Source organism: Podarcis vaucheri, assembly GCF_965113315.1.
Source record: "Podarcis vaucheri genome assembly, chromosome: 3".
NCBI classification, from domain to species: domain Eukaryota; kingdom Metazoa; phylum Chordata; class Lepidosauria; order Squamata; family Lacertidae; genus Podarcis; species Podarcis vaucheri.
In genome coordinates this window covers 45,364,963-45,379,430 of record NC_138761.1, presented here as the reverse complement: position 1 = coordinate 45,379,430, position 14,468 = coordinate 45,364,963, and the positions used below count along the sequence as shown (strand labels likewise).

Sequence of the window (14,468 nt, the reverse complement as noted above, 5' to 3'; positions counted from 1 at the left end):
CCGCCCCTCCCTCCCGCTCTGCCGGCCCGGGATCCTCCGGGGCGCTGCTGCCATGGGGAGCCGCTGAGGCAGCGCGGGGGCCGCTTCGCTCCCACCTTTCCCCCCCCCGCCTTCTTCTTCCCCCCGCCCCGCTCTCGCTGCCCCGCGGGGCGGCCCCTCACTCTCTCGCTGCCTCGGAGGCGGGGAGCGGGCGGGACGCCGGCGGGGGGCGGGGGGAGCCCGGAGCGGCGGAGGGGGGCAACGGCGGCCGGAGGAGGAAGAAGAGGAGGAGGAAGCAGCGGCGGCGGCGGCTCAGGGAGACTTGGGGGCCGCTCCAGAGTGTGAGTCCCGACCGTGACCCCCCGATGGGACTGGGCGAGCGGAGGGGGGCTGGGCTGAAGCGACCCCTTGGCCGGGGAGAAGGGGAGGCGAGCAGCAAGTTGTTGTCGCGGGGGGAGGGAGTTGTGGGGAAGCTGAGGGGCTCCGGGGCGGTGAAGGAAACTTAAGTGTGCGGGGTAGGAAGTTGTGGGGGCAACGGGAGGGCCCTCGGAGGGTTTGACTGGTGCGGAGGCAACTGGTGAACTGGTTAAAGTGAATTGGGGGGTTGGGAGGGGGCTCTGCGAGGGGAAATCTCCCCCTCCCAAGCAGGAAGCCAGAGGGTCTTGTGGGGGTTGTGGGGAGTTGCTTGGGGTTAGGAGCAGATGAGGCGTGTGGGTCAGTGGGTCAGGGTGGAAAGTGAACATTCCTGAATGGTAAGGGTGGGGGGTGGGAGCAGGTGTGCTTCTTGGGGCGGCTTGTACAGCACTAGGGGCAGCTACGTGTGGACTGGAGATGTGGGGCAAAGCAGGTCCAGCCCCTGAGCAAGAGTGCGCAGCTTCCCATGCAGGGTGGGAGAGTGAGGAGGTTTTGCAGGGGGACGGGGAGGGGGGGCCCTGGGCAGAGCTAAGGAATAGATGGGGGGAACAGAGACGAAGTCCTTTGTGTGTGGCAGAGGCAGTGTGTATGTGTTTTGTTTTGCAGCTCAGGAGGTCAAGGGGGGGTAGGTGATCTGGGGAGCAATGCAGCTGTGGAGACAAGGCGGGGTGGCTGAGGAGAGAGCTCTGCTCCCTCCAGGACTCTTGTGCTCAGTTCTTCCAGCTACTTTCCTTTTGTTGTTGCTCTGGTTACTGTGATCTGGTCTGTTCTTGCATTTGTCTGCTTTCTTCTGTCCTGTTGGTGCTTCTTCCCTCACCCACATCCCTCTTCTGTGCATTTGCTTTGCTTTTTGGTTTCTCTGCACTCTTTACAGAGTGTCAGAGGGCTGGATTAAGTTATAGTTAGTTTAATCGCCAACTTTGTTTCTCCATGAAGAGTGAAAGTGTGGGTGTTAAATCTGCCCCATATTCACCCAGTTCCTTTTTCTAATTTTTGGTATTCTGATAAGAATGGTGGCAACTAGGGCAGGGCTTGGATTAGATGATGGCTACTGCTATAGGTGTGCATAGTTATGAATAAATGGTGCGGAGAAGTTAGTTCATTGAGCGTAAAGTTAGTTGATGGCCTGGGAAAGTCAGTCAGGGAGACTCATTCTGCTGTGTTGTTCATTCTGCTTTGTTGAACAGCTCATTTCATTTTAGTTTATTGCTCCTTTATACATGATACTATCCTGTCAAGTAAAAAGAGATCAAAACCATTTTTCCCATGCTCAGTAAAAAAAGTTACATGTTTTAGTGTAGGTGGTAGTACTGCTGCCCCCATTCATTAAAATCAACATATTATTCAATATTTCACACCAATATTTGACAACCCTCATTTGAGCAAAAATGCCATATTTTGCAGTGCAGAGGACAAAGTATTAAAAGGAGAAGTGTTCTTATTTTTCTATGTCTTGTTTTTTCAAGTGCAGTACAACTTGAATTTGGACTCCCTATTTATTTTATATTAAGTGTTCTGAAAGAACATTGGGTTTCATTACTATATACAAATTCCTAAGCACTCTGTTTTTTACGCGAGTAAAATACTCTGACAGAGTATGGTATTTGTACAGTCTTTAAAAAAAATAAAACAAAGAACCCCCTTGATGTACAAAGAAGGGGTTCATTGAGTTAAACCAGTTGGAGGAAAGTCATCTGCTAAAACGAACCTCTGGGTTCAGTTAAAATGGTTTGGTATGGCTTGAGTAAGTTCTCAGTGTATGAAAGACTCTGCAAAGTTGTGACAGAAGGGTTGCTATACTGTATATGCAGTGGAGCCCCATATGTTTAAGGGTTTTTTCCCCTACTTTTCTGTGTTAGAAAGTTTTGAAAAAAGAGACTTTGAAGTATTTTGTTTATACTAACAGACAAGAAAAGTTCTCCTAAGAAAAAGCTGGTGGCAGGAGTGTAGAGGAGTAGCATATGGCATTAAAAGGAGCACAGCTGGAGGTAGCATTTCCATCTGAACATGATGTCAGAGCAGCTGACAGCCTGCCATCCCTCAGCCTTTTATTCTAACACACAGACAGAGAGTGAGTGTGTTTGCAGATCTGTGTGTAGGGAAGGTATCTCATTCCTCTCTAACATCATCTCCACTTTGCATCTGTCTCTCTCTTAGTCTGCTTTTTTTCCACCGATCTAACAGACCTGGAGCCAGCAAGACTCGGACAAAAGGACTTAATCAGGTTTATGTGTGCTAAAGGTAGGAACAGCAGTAGGCTAGCTACAGTGTATTTCTCTCTTGGTGTTTGCTTATCTAATTTCAGAATAAGAATCCCATTACTTGTTTAATGAGGTTTAGGAAGAACAAGTACAATTCAGTGAAAAGGGGATAAGAGTTTGTATTGTAATTAAGCTTGGAATATGTATTGACCTGTTTGTTCTTGTGCAGTTGTATCAAAAGTAACTCTTAAATTATGTAGTTCCCCTATTTTTATTTTCTCGGTCAGTAAGACAGCAATTCATACTGCAGGGGATAAATGTTATGGCCATACAGTAATTAAATATTCTGATGCCGCTGCTACTTAAGGATAAAAAAGAAGGGTTTGAAATAACATGCAAGATAGAAACCAAAGTACATATGAATTCCTTGTGTGTGGTGATTTTCACTATTCAACTTTATTCTTAAAGCCGCTGAGAACTCCAGAAATCCACAGCCTTACTCTTTCTGAAAAAAATTGGAAATCATTTGTGGGTTAAACTTTAGAACCCCCCTCCTTCCCCGGAGAATAACTTCGCTAGTCTCTTCTTTTTCTTCCTTCCTTGGGTATATATTAAGGAAGTTCATTTCAATACAACAATAATTGTTTGAGGGGAGGTTTTTGTGTTCACGACTAATTTAGAACTTGTAGATTTGAGCTGCCTGAATTGGCCAGACAGCTGTAATCGCACTCCTCTATTCTTAATCTCTTTATCTGGGCAGCAGCTGCCATATGGCCACAGTCAGCTGGATCAGATGTTTATAAGCTTCCTTCTTCGTCCCTCTCTGTCCTTTCAGCCTCCTAATTTGATCACAGCTACCTTGTGAGCTGCCCTCCAATCTTTATTTTTAGCCCTCTTAAGGATTAGGATGGATGTTGGCTGTGGGGCACTTAAAGTGATTGTATTGTAAATCTTCTTGCTTTATTCCAGCAGTAGTATTTTATAGAATATACTTGGGACAGGATTATAACTTTTAAGAATATAACTGCTTTAGCAAAACTTGGATTGCAAGTCACAGAAATGAAGAAAATACTTAAAGCCTTAAAGTAGAAACTTCCAGTGCTTGTTTCAAAAATCTTCTCTTCTAAAGAGGAATCACACAGAAAAAACTACCAGAATAATGCTTGAAAGAGAGGGAAAGCAAAATTATTCAATCTTTTTTTGAAACATTTTTCTTATTATAGCATATTGGTCAAAGTATTCTCCAGAAATGAGATTAATAGAGGGGCAACCTCTTCTGTATAACTTTCACTTGTTTACATTTTAGTGTCCTCTTTTGAAGTTTTTGCCTATGAATTAGGGTTGCTTTTCAAGAGAGAGGGAGAGACAGAATACTGAAAAGACTAGCATTCCCAGATGAGGCCAAAATTTTATCTCTGCCAAAGCAATTTAGAAGAGCAGCCATTGTCATCTTGATCAGTTAAATATTATCTTCTATCCCTTCGGTGTAGAATTATGCATGCCACATTTCAAGTTTTTGCTTCTGCCCTCACATTGTAAGATTTGTTGTAACATTTAACTTCATCAAGCTTAATACTTGATCCCCCCCCCCCCACTCATCTGATTGTAAAATAAGCTGCTAATATATCTCTGGAAGATGGAGAAAGAAGATAGTTGAACAGAAAGAAGCTATGAAAAGTTGACTGATTTATCCATGTGATTTGTTGCATGCTGTTGGAAATACGGCTCGTTAATAACTTCATATCTTGCAGAAATTGTAAATGGGTGGGTACATAACTGATTACTTCCAATGCTTAACTAAGTCTTTTTTCCTCCTAGGTTATGAAGACAGCATGGAGTTTCCTGACCATAGTAGGCATTTACTACAGTGTCTGAGTGAGCAGAGACATCAGGGTTTTCTTTGTGACTGCACTGTTCTGGTAGGAGATGCCCAATTCCGAGCACACAGAGCTGTACTGGCTTCGTGCAGCATGTATTTCCACCTATTTTACAAGGACCAGCTGGACAAAAGAGACATTGTTCATCTGAACAGCGACATTGTTACAGCCCCAGCTTTCGCTCTCTTGCTTGAATTCATGTATGAAGGGAAACTCCAGTTCAAAGACTTGCCCATTGAAGATGTGCTAGCAGCTGCCAGTTATCTCCACATGTATGACATTGTCAAAGTCTGCAAAAAGAAGCTAAAAGAAAAAGCCACCACGGAGGCAGACAGTACGAAAAAGGAAGAAGATGCCTCGAGTTGTTCCGACAAAGTGGAGAGCCTCTCTGATGGCAGCAGCCACATGGCAGGAGATATACCCAGTGATGAAGATGAAGGAGAAGATGAGAAATTGAGCATCCTGCCTAGCAAAAGAGACTTGGCGGTCGAGCCTGGGAACATGTGGATGAGATTGCCCTCGGACTCGGCAGGCATTCCCCAGAGTGGCGGAGAGGCAGAGACACATGCAACAGCAGCTGGAAAAACAGTAGCCAGCCCCTGCAGCTCAACAGAGTCTTTGTCCCAGAGGTCTGTCACCTCCATGAGGGATTCGGCAGATGTTGACTGTGTCCTGGACTTGTCTGTCAAGTCCAACCTTTCCGGAGTTGAGAATTTGAACAGTTCTTATTTCTCTTCGCAGGACATGATGAGAAACAACCTGGTGCAGGTGAAGGTGGAGAAAGAGGCTTCCTGTGATGAGAGTGATGTTGGCACTAATGACTATGACATGGAACATAGCACTGTGAAAGAAAGTGTGAGCACTAATAACAGGGTACCGTATGAGCCAGCCCACCTGGCTCCTATGAGGGAAGATTCTGTTCTGAGAGAGCTAGATAGAGAGGACAAAGCAAGTGATGATGAAATGATAACTCCAGAGAATGAGAGAGTTCAGGTGGAAGGGAATATGGACAGCAGTCTGCTCCCTTATGTCTCCAACATACTTAACCCTGCAGGCCAAATTTTCATGTGTCCCCTCTGCAACAAGGTCTTTCCCAGTCCCCACATTCTGCAGATTCACTTAAGTACGCACTTTCGAGAGCAGGACGGGATCCGCAGCAAGCCTGCCACTGATGTCAATGTCCCGACCTGCTCCTTGTGTGGTAAGACTTTTTCTTGCATGTACACCTTGAAACGTCACGAGAGGACTCATTCCGGCGAAAAGCCGTACACTTGCACCCAGTGTGGAAAGAGCTTCCAGTACTCCCACAATCTGAGCCGCCATGCCGTAGTTCACACACGGGAGAAGCCACACGCATGCAAGTGGTGTGAACGCAGGTTCACACAGTCCGGAGACCTTTACAGACATATTCGCAAGTTTCACTGTGAGTTGGTGAACTCATTGTCTGTCAAAAGTGAAGCACTGAGCTTACCTACTGTCAGAGACTGGACACTAGAAGATAGCTCGCAAGAACTTTGGAAATAGAATTTTTATATATATAATTAATATATATATATATATAAATCTATATAGTTGTGGTACAGTCTAAAAGCAGTCTTGTTTCCTTGAACTGAAAGTTTGGCCATTAGCTTGTTTTATGCACTTTAAGGCGGCATGAACATTTCATTACTTAGTGCTCTGATAATATGAACTATAGAAATGAGACTAATAGACTTCATAAATGTTTCCCCATCAAGTACTTCTTTTAAACAAAACTGCAAATGAAAATAATGTGATTTTTTAGGTTCTATTTAACCTTCCATGCAACACTGCATCATTTCAAACTCCATTTAAAACAAAAAGCAAACAGAAATCCCCTCCAGTGTTTTATCAATTTGTTTAAATTTTTTAAAAAACTGCATGCATCTTTTCTAGCTGTGGGAAACCTGAATGCTTTTAGACCCAAACGATAAATTTCCAAAATGCTGGAGTATCTATTTTTAAACAAACGGTTGAGATATTGTAATTTGTGGATTACAACAGTTCCCAATTAAAAAACAAAAACCACCAGATTTTTGAAAATACACTGGAATTGCTGGGACTGTGTGAAGGTTTGCTTGGGATAAAAAAGGACGTTGCAGCTTCAGCAGTTGCGAACTGTGCATTTAAAAATGTGAATTACTGTTGTATACTGTAATTGATTAAATGGGCTGGGGGGTGTCAAGGAAATTGACAAGTTGTATTAATGCTCTCAGTTGAGTCTTGAAAAGTAAATATTAACGCTACGGAAATGCATGCGTTTCAGTATATTTTTGTCTTTGTTTGCATTGTATAACTTTAATGAGTGAGTTTTAAAACTTATTTAATTTTTTGTAGGGAAAAAAAACACCACTGGAAAAATTGGTGTTAATGAAGAACATAAATGCACTGTTTTTTATTTTATATAATTTAAATTAATTGCCCACTGTCTTTAAGTTGAACAAAAGCTACATGTTGATTTTAGCTATGTAAAGGAAGATAGTAATGTTTACAAACAGGCTTAGAGATTTGCATGTGCAGTGTACATTTATCAAAAAATCTGATTGCACAAAACTCATGCCAGCTCTAACTTTAGATGCATACATTACCCATATGAGCATTTTTAGAATTCCTGCTGCACAAATTAACAATAGGTCATTCATTTTTCGCCCCTTGAAAAGATTCTATGGAGTGAAAAAGCCCCAGGCTGAAAGGACTAGAAAACCTTGATTGACATGGGGTGGAATAGGGTGGGGTGGGGGAACGGCAGGAGAAAAGTTGGGGGAGGGTTTGTGAACTGTGTATCCAAGCAGCAAAGTCTGCAGCCTGACGTGTGGTTTTAATGATCAACACACGGGGCAAAAGCATTTTGCACAGTGTTTGTTTTCCTGTCTTGCACTTACAAATAAGGTCTATGGGAGTAGCATGGAAAATTGTTTTTTCTTCTTTCCGCTTTTGTTTAGAATTTGATCGCCTTAACTACTGTAAACATAGCCTATTTTTGTGCTTAAGAAAAACTGAATGGAAAACTCCATTGTGTATTGCTGGACTGTTTTGGAAATATTTTGGTCAAATGTATGTTAAATTGGCTGTAATGGCATTTAAAACAAAAAAAAAAAGCTGTGAAAATGGCCTTGGAGCATTATTTTTAGTTACTTGAATAGTCTAGGTTTTAAAAATACATTCTTTTTATTAATTTAGAAAAGACAATCAGTGTCTGAGAAAAATGGACTACTTTTGGAATTTTTTTGTGGACGTGAGTGATTGTTTTTTTCCGGGGGGGGGCGGGGGTTGGCTTTTAGTTTCACATTCTTCTTTGGTTCTAAAAATTAGACTGACATCTAGCTTTGACAATCATAGTATGTTTTATTTTCCTGAGGGGGAGGGGGAATAACTTATAATGCTGTTTAGTTTTGTACTATTGGTGTGTTGGTGAATTTTTAAACTGTGTGCTAACTGCAATAAATTATACATACTGAGAAATCAATTAGTTGTCTTCGCCCCTTTTTAAACACTTAAACTCTAGACAATTTTCTATAATGTACTATATATGTCACCTTTTGTCCAGATTCCTCTTGGTGACTTTGATTTTAAAAAGTAAGACTATTTCACAATCTGTAACAAAAATGATTTATGACAGGCAAATGTAACATTTTAAAACGCAGCATTAAAAAAATTCTCTGTTCTACAATGAGAAAGAATAGCTACTTTGCTATTCAATAAGTAAGACTGTTCTAAGTTTACGAAGGTGTTAAACTCTAAAATCTGTCAAAACTTATTTATGTTACATATGTGGACAGTGTGAATTGGGATGGGTAAGAGAGAAAAAGTAACAATTTGATGAAATTATTAGTTAACAGCTGGAACCCACAAAACCGAAACAGGGGCTGTCCCAAATAGTTTGCATTCAAGTTACCTGAATTTGCCCTAACCACTTTTCATTATGTAAGAATAAAGAGCCTGTCTCTCAAATTCATCAGTGAATTTATCATATTTTGGTAGACAAGATTTCCTAAAAATGTCTAGGCAAACCATTGAAATGGAACTCCTTTACTAATTGTGTGGTGAAAAGATGTCTCCTCATTATAGAAGAAGCTGGGGTTATGATCCTAATCAGGATCTAGCTACTTTTGAAGCATATACTATGGCGCACAAAAAATATTGAGCGTATTATGTACTAAAGGAAAGCTATACTGTATTGCCATTTAGTTAGGTACAATTTTCACAGTACTTGGTGCACTTCATCCCAGTTTTTCAAACAATTGTTGTATGTAACCTCAACATACATTTAGAACTTTTAAAAAAGAAATTTTGTTACATGAATTTAGTTAAATCTTGCACTTATTTAAAAAATGCTGTTTTCTCCTAGAAGTCTATAACAACACTAGGTTTAGACTTCATTTTTGTGAACTGTAAGATCACTTATGGACAGTAAAATTCAGATTGCAACTCTAAGTATAAGATGCAAAGTCTAAAGAGGCTTGTTTCTCCGAGATGAGAATTTTCAAATAACGTAGAGAAAATCTGAGATAACTAAGCGTCTCTATGAAGGAATTTAGCATCCACTTGTGGACATAGTGTCGATTTCTTCAAACTAGCCTCTTCTTCCACCCAAAGCTCTTGGAAGTCTGGAAGAAGTTGTGATTAAAATAAAGTTCCGCAATGCTTCATTTAAAGGTGTGTTTGGGAAACGAACCGAACAGGTACCTGTAATCTAAGAGCAAATGCTCAGGCTCACTTCTGTATATGCGAAGAGTGCGTATTATTGCCACAGATAAGCTGTTTTAATTTCCAAGTCGTTCGTTTTTCCATATGAAAATGAAACGGTCCTTCCATGGGCTATGCCACTATCTTAAGTGTTTATGATGCTCTAGCTTGTAATAACATTGTGTGGCACAATCCTCCTGGGGTGAGGAATGGTAGTAAAACACCTGGGTATAAACAGGAACAAAGCTTTTCTATCACCCTAGTCAGCAGAGCTGGCATTTGTAGGTCAGCTGGAAAAGGGGTTTTTTTTAAGGGGGGTGAAGCAGTGACAGAAAATGACTCAGAATTGTACAATGCCGTAATCCTAAACATCACAAGGATTATTACACTTGGAACTGAACTCCATGAATTTGATTGGTCTTGCAGCAGTTAAAAGACTGCAGTTAAAAGCTGGAGACTTGTTCTTGTGTGCATCACACAACTTACCGAGCAACAAGGACATAACTTTTGCTAGTAATTGTTAAAATGCAGTATTTCACACTTTATTATGGAATGTCACAAGTGTGTATATGCTCATTCACAGCACAGGGGAGGAGAAAGGCAAGATTCTTCTTTTTTTAAAAGACCCTGCAATGCAATGATGCAAGATAATATAGTGTTCAAAATAAAACTATTATACAGTTGAAAATAAAACCTGCTATTTACTTTGCTGTTTGCTTTTCTTACTAGCAGCTGCATTTGTTCACCTGTTCAGGAAGTATGCTGAGGTTCACTTTTCCTGCTGAATTAAAATATTTGCTTTGCTGCAAAAGCAATGTTTGAGAAATGTAGTGTCATATCCAAAGTTATGCGCCTTTGAACATGATCATGGGCATTTTGCTGCTTTTCAGTTGCCTCAGACCTGGGAACAAATCCTTTCTTTCTAATTGGTACAAAATCCTGTTTGGAATAAATTTCACATACTTTGAATGCTTCTTTATGTACAATGCAAATACTTGGTTGATAGAAAATTTTGCTTAACAACTATAGTTCTTCCAGTTCAAATTTAAACTGAGCACATTAAATTCAACTGAGAATTTGGAACTATGCATGTATTTTCAACATTAAAGCACGCATGAGTTATCTCGATAAGCATAGAATATGGTTAAACCGCTGATCCAGCTATTTTAACTTGTCTTTATTTAAAGAGTTCAAGGATGCTTGGTATAAAAATACTTCTATAATAATTGAAGATGTGGAGAATAAGAGGGTTCAGTTTAGGATAAGAAAAATTGAGTTGTCTGTTCCTCAATTTTGTAAATTTTTGTAAAATTGTGAATTTTGTCAGCTGCACTCAGTTGATATTTGTGTTGAACGCATTTGGATGATTTAGCGCACTGATATTACAATTTTCATCCCTAACCAGAATGGCCTTTAGAACCCCCACCCACCCACCCACAACTCTTTAGCGAAAAGTTAGGATTGTATTATCCTCTGTCACTACATTACAACAGCAAATGCAAAAAGAATGCTTCATGGTTAAAGCCTAGAGCAATAAGCTCATTCTAGTGTAATAAAATCCAACTAAACCTGTTAGCAGCTCTTACTGATGACAGATTGTGCATTTTTGCCAATATTTAGGGGGCAAAAGCATTGCTTTTTACCAATTTTAACTATCCTGTGAAATGCTGTTTTCACCTCACTTTAAGCTGCAATCTGTACCTGCTTTAGAGTGAAAGTAGTCATGAGTTAAACGTCATTTGTAGTTACTGTTTGTAATTGATCTTCTAAATGCTGTCTCAAGCAAGAGGGGTGAGTATCCAGTAAAATCTTGGTGTGTTTTCTCTCTCCTGTTCTGCTAGTTTATATGGGTCATCTTAATCTTTACAGATTAGCGCATGAAACCCATCTTCGAATTGGGACAAAAGTTACTTAGAAACTGGGAAATTAATGTTAAAAATGAAGCGCTTGCACCTACTAAAAGCACATTTTACCATTTTTATTCATTTTAAATTTCCTTGCTCCCTGCTTTTTGTAGCCAAGCATGAAATGTTGTATTATTTTATTTTTTTTAAAAAAAAAAAATGGGTTTGGGTTTTTAAAAAATGTTTCTGGATGGATATTACATTTACAGAGGCAAATTGCTTACATGAATGTATTGGAAAGACATTTTTGAAGCATTGAATACACATTGCCACTGAACGTGTAGACAAAGGGAGCAATCCATTAGGTATCTTCTGTAAGCTCCATTGAATGGAATGGATGCTACTCAAGAAAAAGAACATGAGCTGCTCTTGTTCAGCTTCCATTAATTTCAATGGGATTTGAGTATGAGACGTGATGAGTAATTGTGTGATTTACTTTTCTCTAAGTTGATAAATGGATTAGACATAGCATATCCTGTCCGTCTTAATTCCATATTGATGAGCAGTACATAAAGGGAAAGTCTATTGCACTGTAAATAGTTAACATGCAGAATGGAGGTGACTTAGCCAGAACAGAATACAAAGTACTTAATAGCAGAAATAAACTTGTTAAATAACGATACTTGCCTTTTAATGTTTTTATTGCAGTGTTACTAATAAATATTGGGCTAATATACATCTTGTTGCTAAAAATGAAAAATGTGACTGGAGGGTGTTTTGTACTGCCGATTTAAGTGTCGCAACTGTCACTTCTCAGTAGCAAAAGTGAGAAGACATTTCTAGGGTCCCTCCCCCTGACAAAATAATCACATTTTCAAATGGATTAACTGCCTGCTTTCTCTATGGCGTTTGCTGTTGCTTTGTGCTCTTAAAAAAGAAAGAAAGCAAAGTTAGTGATCACTTACCGCTCCCAATACTTGATGAAGTAACCTCTCTAAAGTATAATGTAAATTCAAGGTAAATTAATAATTTTAATAATGCCCCTTTAAAATGTATAGCATATAATTAATATTTTGCATAAATTCTATATTTCCCTCATAAGCAGCGCTTTTTTCTGGGGGGACGCAGGGGTACATTTTGGCCTCAGTATAAGTAGGAAAATAAGACTACACCTAAACATATATATATTTTTAGGAAAAAAGCACTGCTCATAAGTATTTCTTTGACATGGATAATTTAAAGTAGAATATTTATGGGAATGCATTTAAGTGACAATAGATAACTTCAACAGCGCAGGAATTTCCTCCCAAGCAAAGTATTGTACTATCACAAAACTGCTTAGCAAAAGTGACTGGAACGTGACAGTGTCAGCTGTTTAAAGCATTCTGTAATGATGAAGCTGGGATGAAGTTCAAAGCAGAAATAAAGGAGCTGCCTTTATAATAACTCTTTCAAATGAATGAACAAGTCTCCTAGTTCCTTGCCCTCTTAACATAATCTATACGTTCTCAGCCCCCTCACATGATTTTTAGTAACTACAAAGAAATAAATCATACCTGTGAGGACCCCTGTGTCTGAAGCCGGCTAGTTCTGTGGGATAGAAAACATGTACCTTTCCCCTCACAATTTGCTCTCAAGAATGGGTTTGGGTTATTAAGAGAAAACTGCTTGAATATTTATTCCTGTATGTTTGAGTTCTGAAGTTAGAAAGCAGTCAAATTAGAAATGGAGATAATTCCCTTCTAAAATAAGAGAAGTTGAAGCATGAAGACTAAGAGACTCTATAAGCCAATGTGCTAGGTGGAGAAATGGTTGAAGACCAAGCCACATTATTTGCAAACAGGTGAAAGTAGCCTAAAGGCGCTTCTTGAGATGTCCCCATCAGAGGAGTCAATGTGGGGTGGGGAAGGGTGCTGAACCCGTATCCCACCTGGCATTCCTTTGCACCAAATCTCCCTGTCCATTTTTTTTTTTTACTTGAAACGCAAAATATTGTCTTGGGTTAAGTGATATCTCGATAGCATCCCTGTTATAAATGCTCTCTTATCTGCCCACTCCATTGCCTTGGGCAGGCTTTCATCAGCTCAGTAAAGCATCTGACCTGAGCCCAAATCCTAAAGCAGTATCATGAGACAGTGCCTTATCCATTTGTCACCATCTCAGACAAGATTCCTTTTCTTCTGTAGAGCGTTCCTATGTAGTAGACATGCAAGCCACTACCTGTGCACCTTAAAATGGACAGCAGACCACAGTAGGTTGCAGTTTCAAACCTGAACACTTAAAGAGTATACGTTCACCACTGACACACATAGAGTTGTGGCAGCCATATTTGAGCTTGGAGTAATACAGTTATGGAACAATCTCTGACAGCATTTAATGGGGCCGAGTCTGCTTCTTTTAGGCTCTTTATAAAATGGCAGGTCAAAAAATACTGGTCCTTCTCATCACATAGGTTAGCATGATTTGGAACACTTATATTGAATAAATAATTGAATTAATAATACGTTGTAGCCTTGCTGACGATACAAGGAGCCTTTTATCAGGAAAAGCATCACCCTTCCCACATTGTGTACAGTGGTACCTTGGCTTAAGAACTTAATTCATTCTGGAGGTCCGTTCTTAACCTGAAACTGTTACATGAGTAACTCTGTCCAGCATCTGAACAATGGTTTGTTAACTGCCAACAAACCTCAATCTGAGACCATGTTATGTTGTTGACCTATGAATTTTGGGTTGTGTTAACTGGATTGGCTTCATATGTGAACCCAGCACTCTACCTTAACCATGGTTCGTTTGACTAGCCCACCTCAGACCCTCACCAGGCTACAAACGCACAAGGCAAGAGCAGCTGGAAAACAACCCCAACTTTGAAGAAGAAAGCCATTATTTGATTGTCTGTAGAACAGCTTAGTTAAGTAATGATTTGTTAAACCATGGCCCACTGTTATGTGCAAGCTGTAGTCTTATCAATGTGATAAAGTCACATATCCCTTTCACTTTTAAAAAAAGATTTTTTTGTCATCTTAATAGTCACAATCTCTTTCCTTGATATAAAGGGCACCTGCCTGTACCTGCACTGATGACATTGCTATACTTCAGGTATTTAAAATAATAATGACACATGCTTTCAAATCTACTGCTTTTTGCAGCTTACACTTTAATGGATCCAAGCTGAATCATACAATCCCCTCCTAAAATTTGACAATAATGCCCCTGATAGCATGCAGAACACAATGGCTGTGCTCTTTAGATCGTGGCCATTTCCAATCCAGGATTTGTCGAGAAAAGGACTGTCTGGCGGACTGTGTGCCCTGGGCAGAGATGAAAAGAATGGGTGGGCAGCTGATATGCAACACCTCCAGAATATGTTTCAGGACAGAGCTCTAGTAGTCAAATGTCAGAGAGTTTCTTCTAAATCACTACAACAGGATGGCAAGTTTATTCCAGTT

The 14,468-nt window shown here is 40.1% G+C and overlaps 1 protein-coding gene across 5 annotated transcripts; it reads left to right on the top strand.

The window, feature by feature from the left end:
• The first annotated feature begins 210 nt into the window (after positions 1–210).
• Positions 211–7,955, top strand: ZBTB18 (zinc finger and BTB domain containing 18). Of its 5 annotated transcripts, none has more exons than XM_082217041.1 (3): positions 234–320; positions 2,551–2,634; positions 4,413–7,955. In XM_082217041.1, exons 2-3 carry the CDS (start codon positions 2,622–2,624, stop codon positions 5,993–5,995), a joined length of 1,596 nt encoding a protein of 531 aa, XP_082073167.1. In that variant the 5' UTR covers positions 234–320; positions 2,551–2,621; the 3' UTR covers positions 5,996–7,955. The 5 variants fall into 5 exon arrangements, with proteins under 5 accessions (XP_082073169.1, XP_082073167.1, XP_082073168.1 ...); XM_082217042.1 differs by having other exon boundaries at positions 238–320; positions 2,578–2,634; XM_082217045.1 differs by lacking the exon at positions 234–320 and having other exon boundaries at positions 4,413–5,100; positions 5,213–5,345.
• Positions 7,956–14,468: the final 6,513 nt, after the last annotated feature.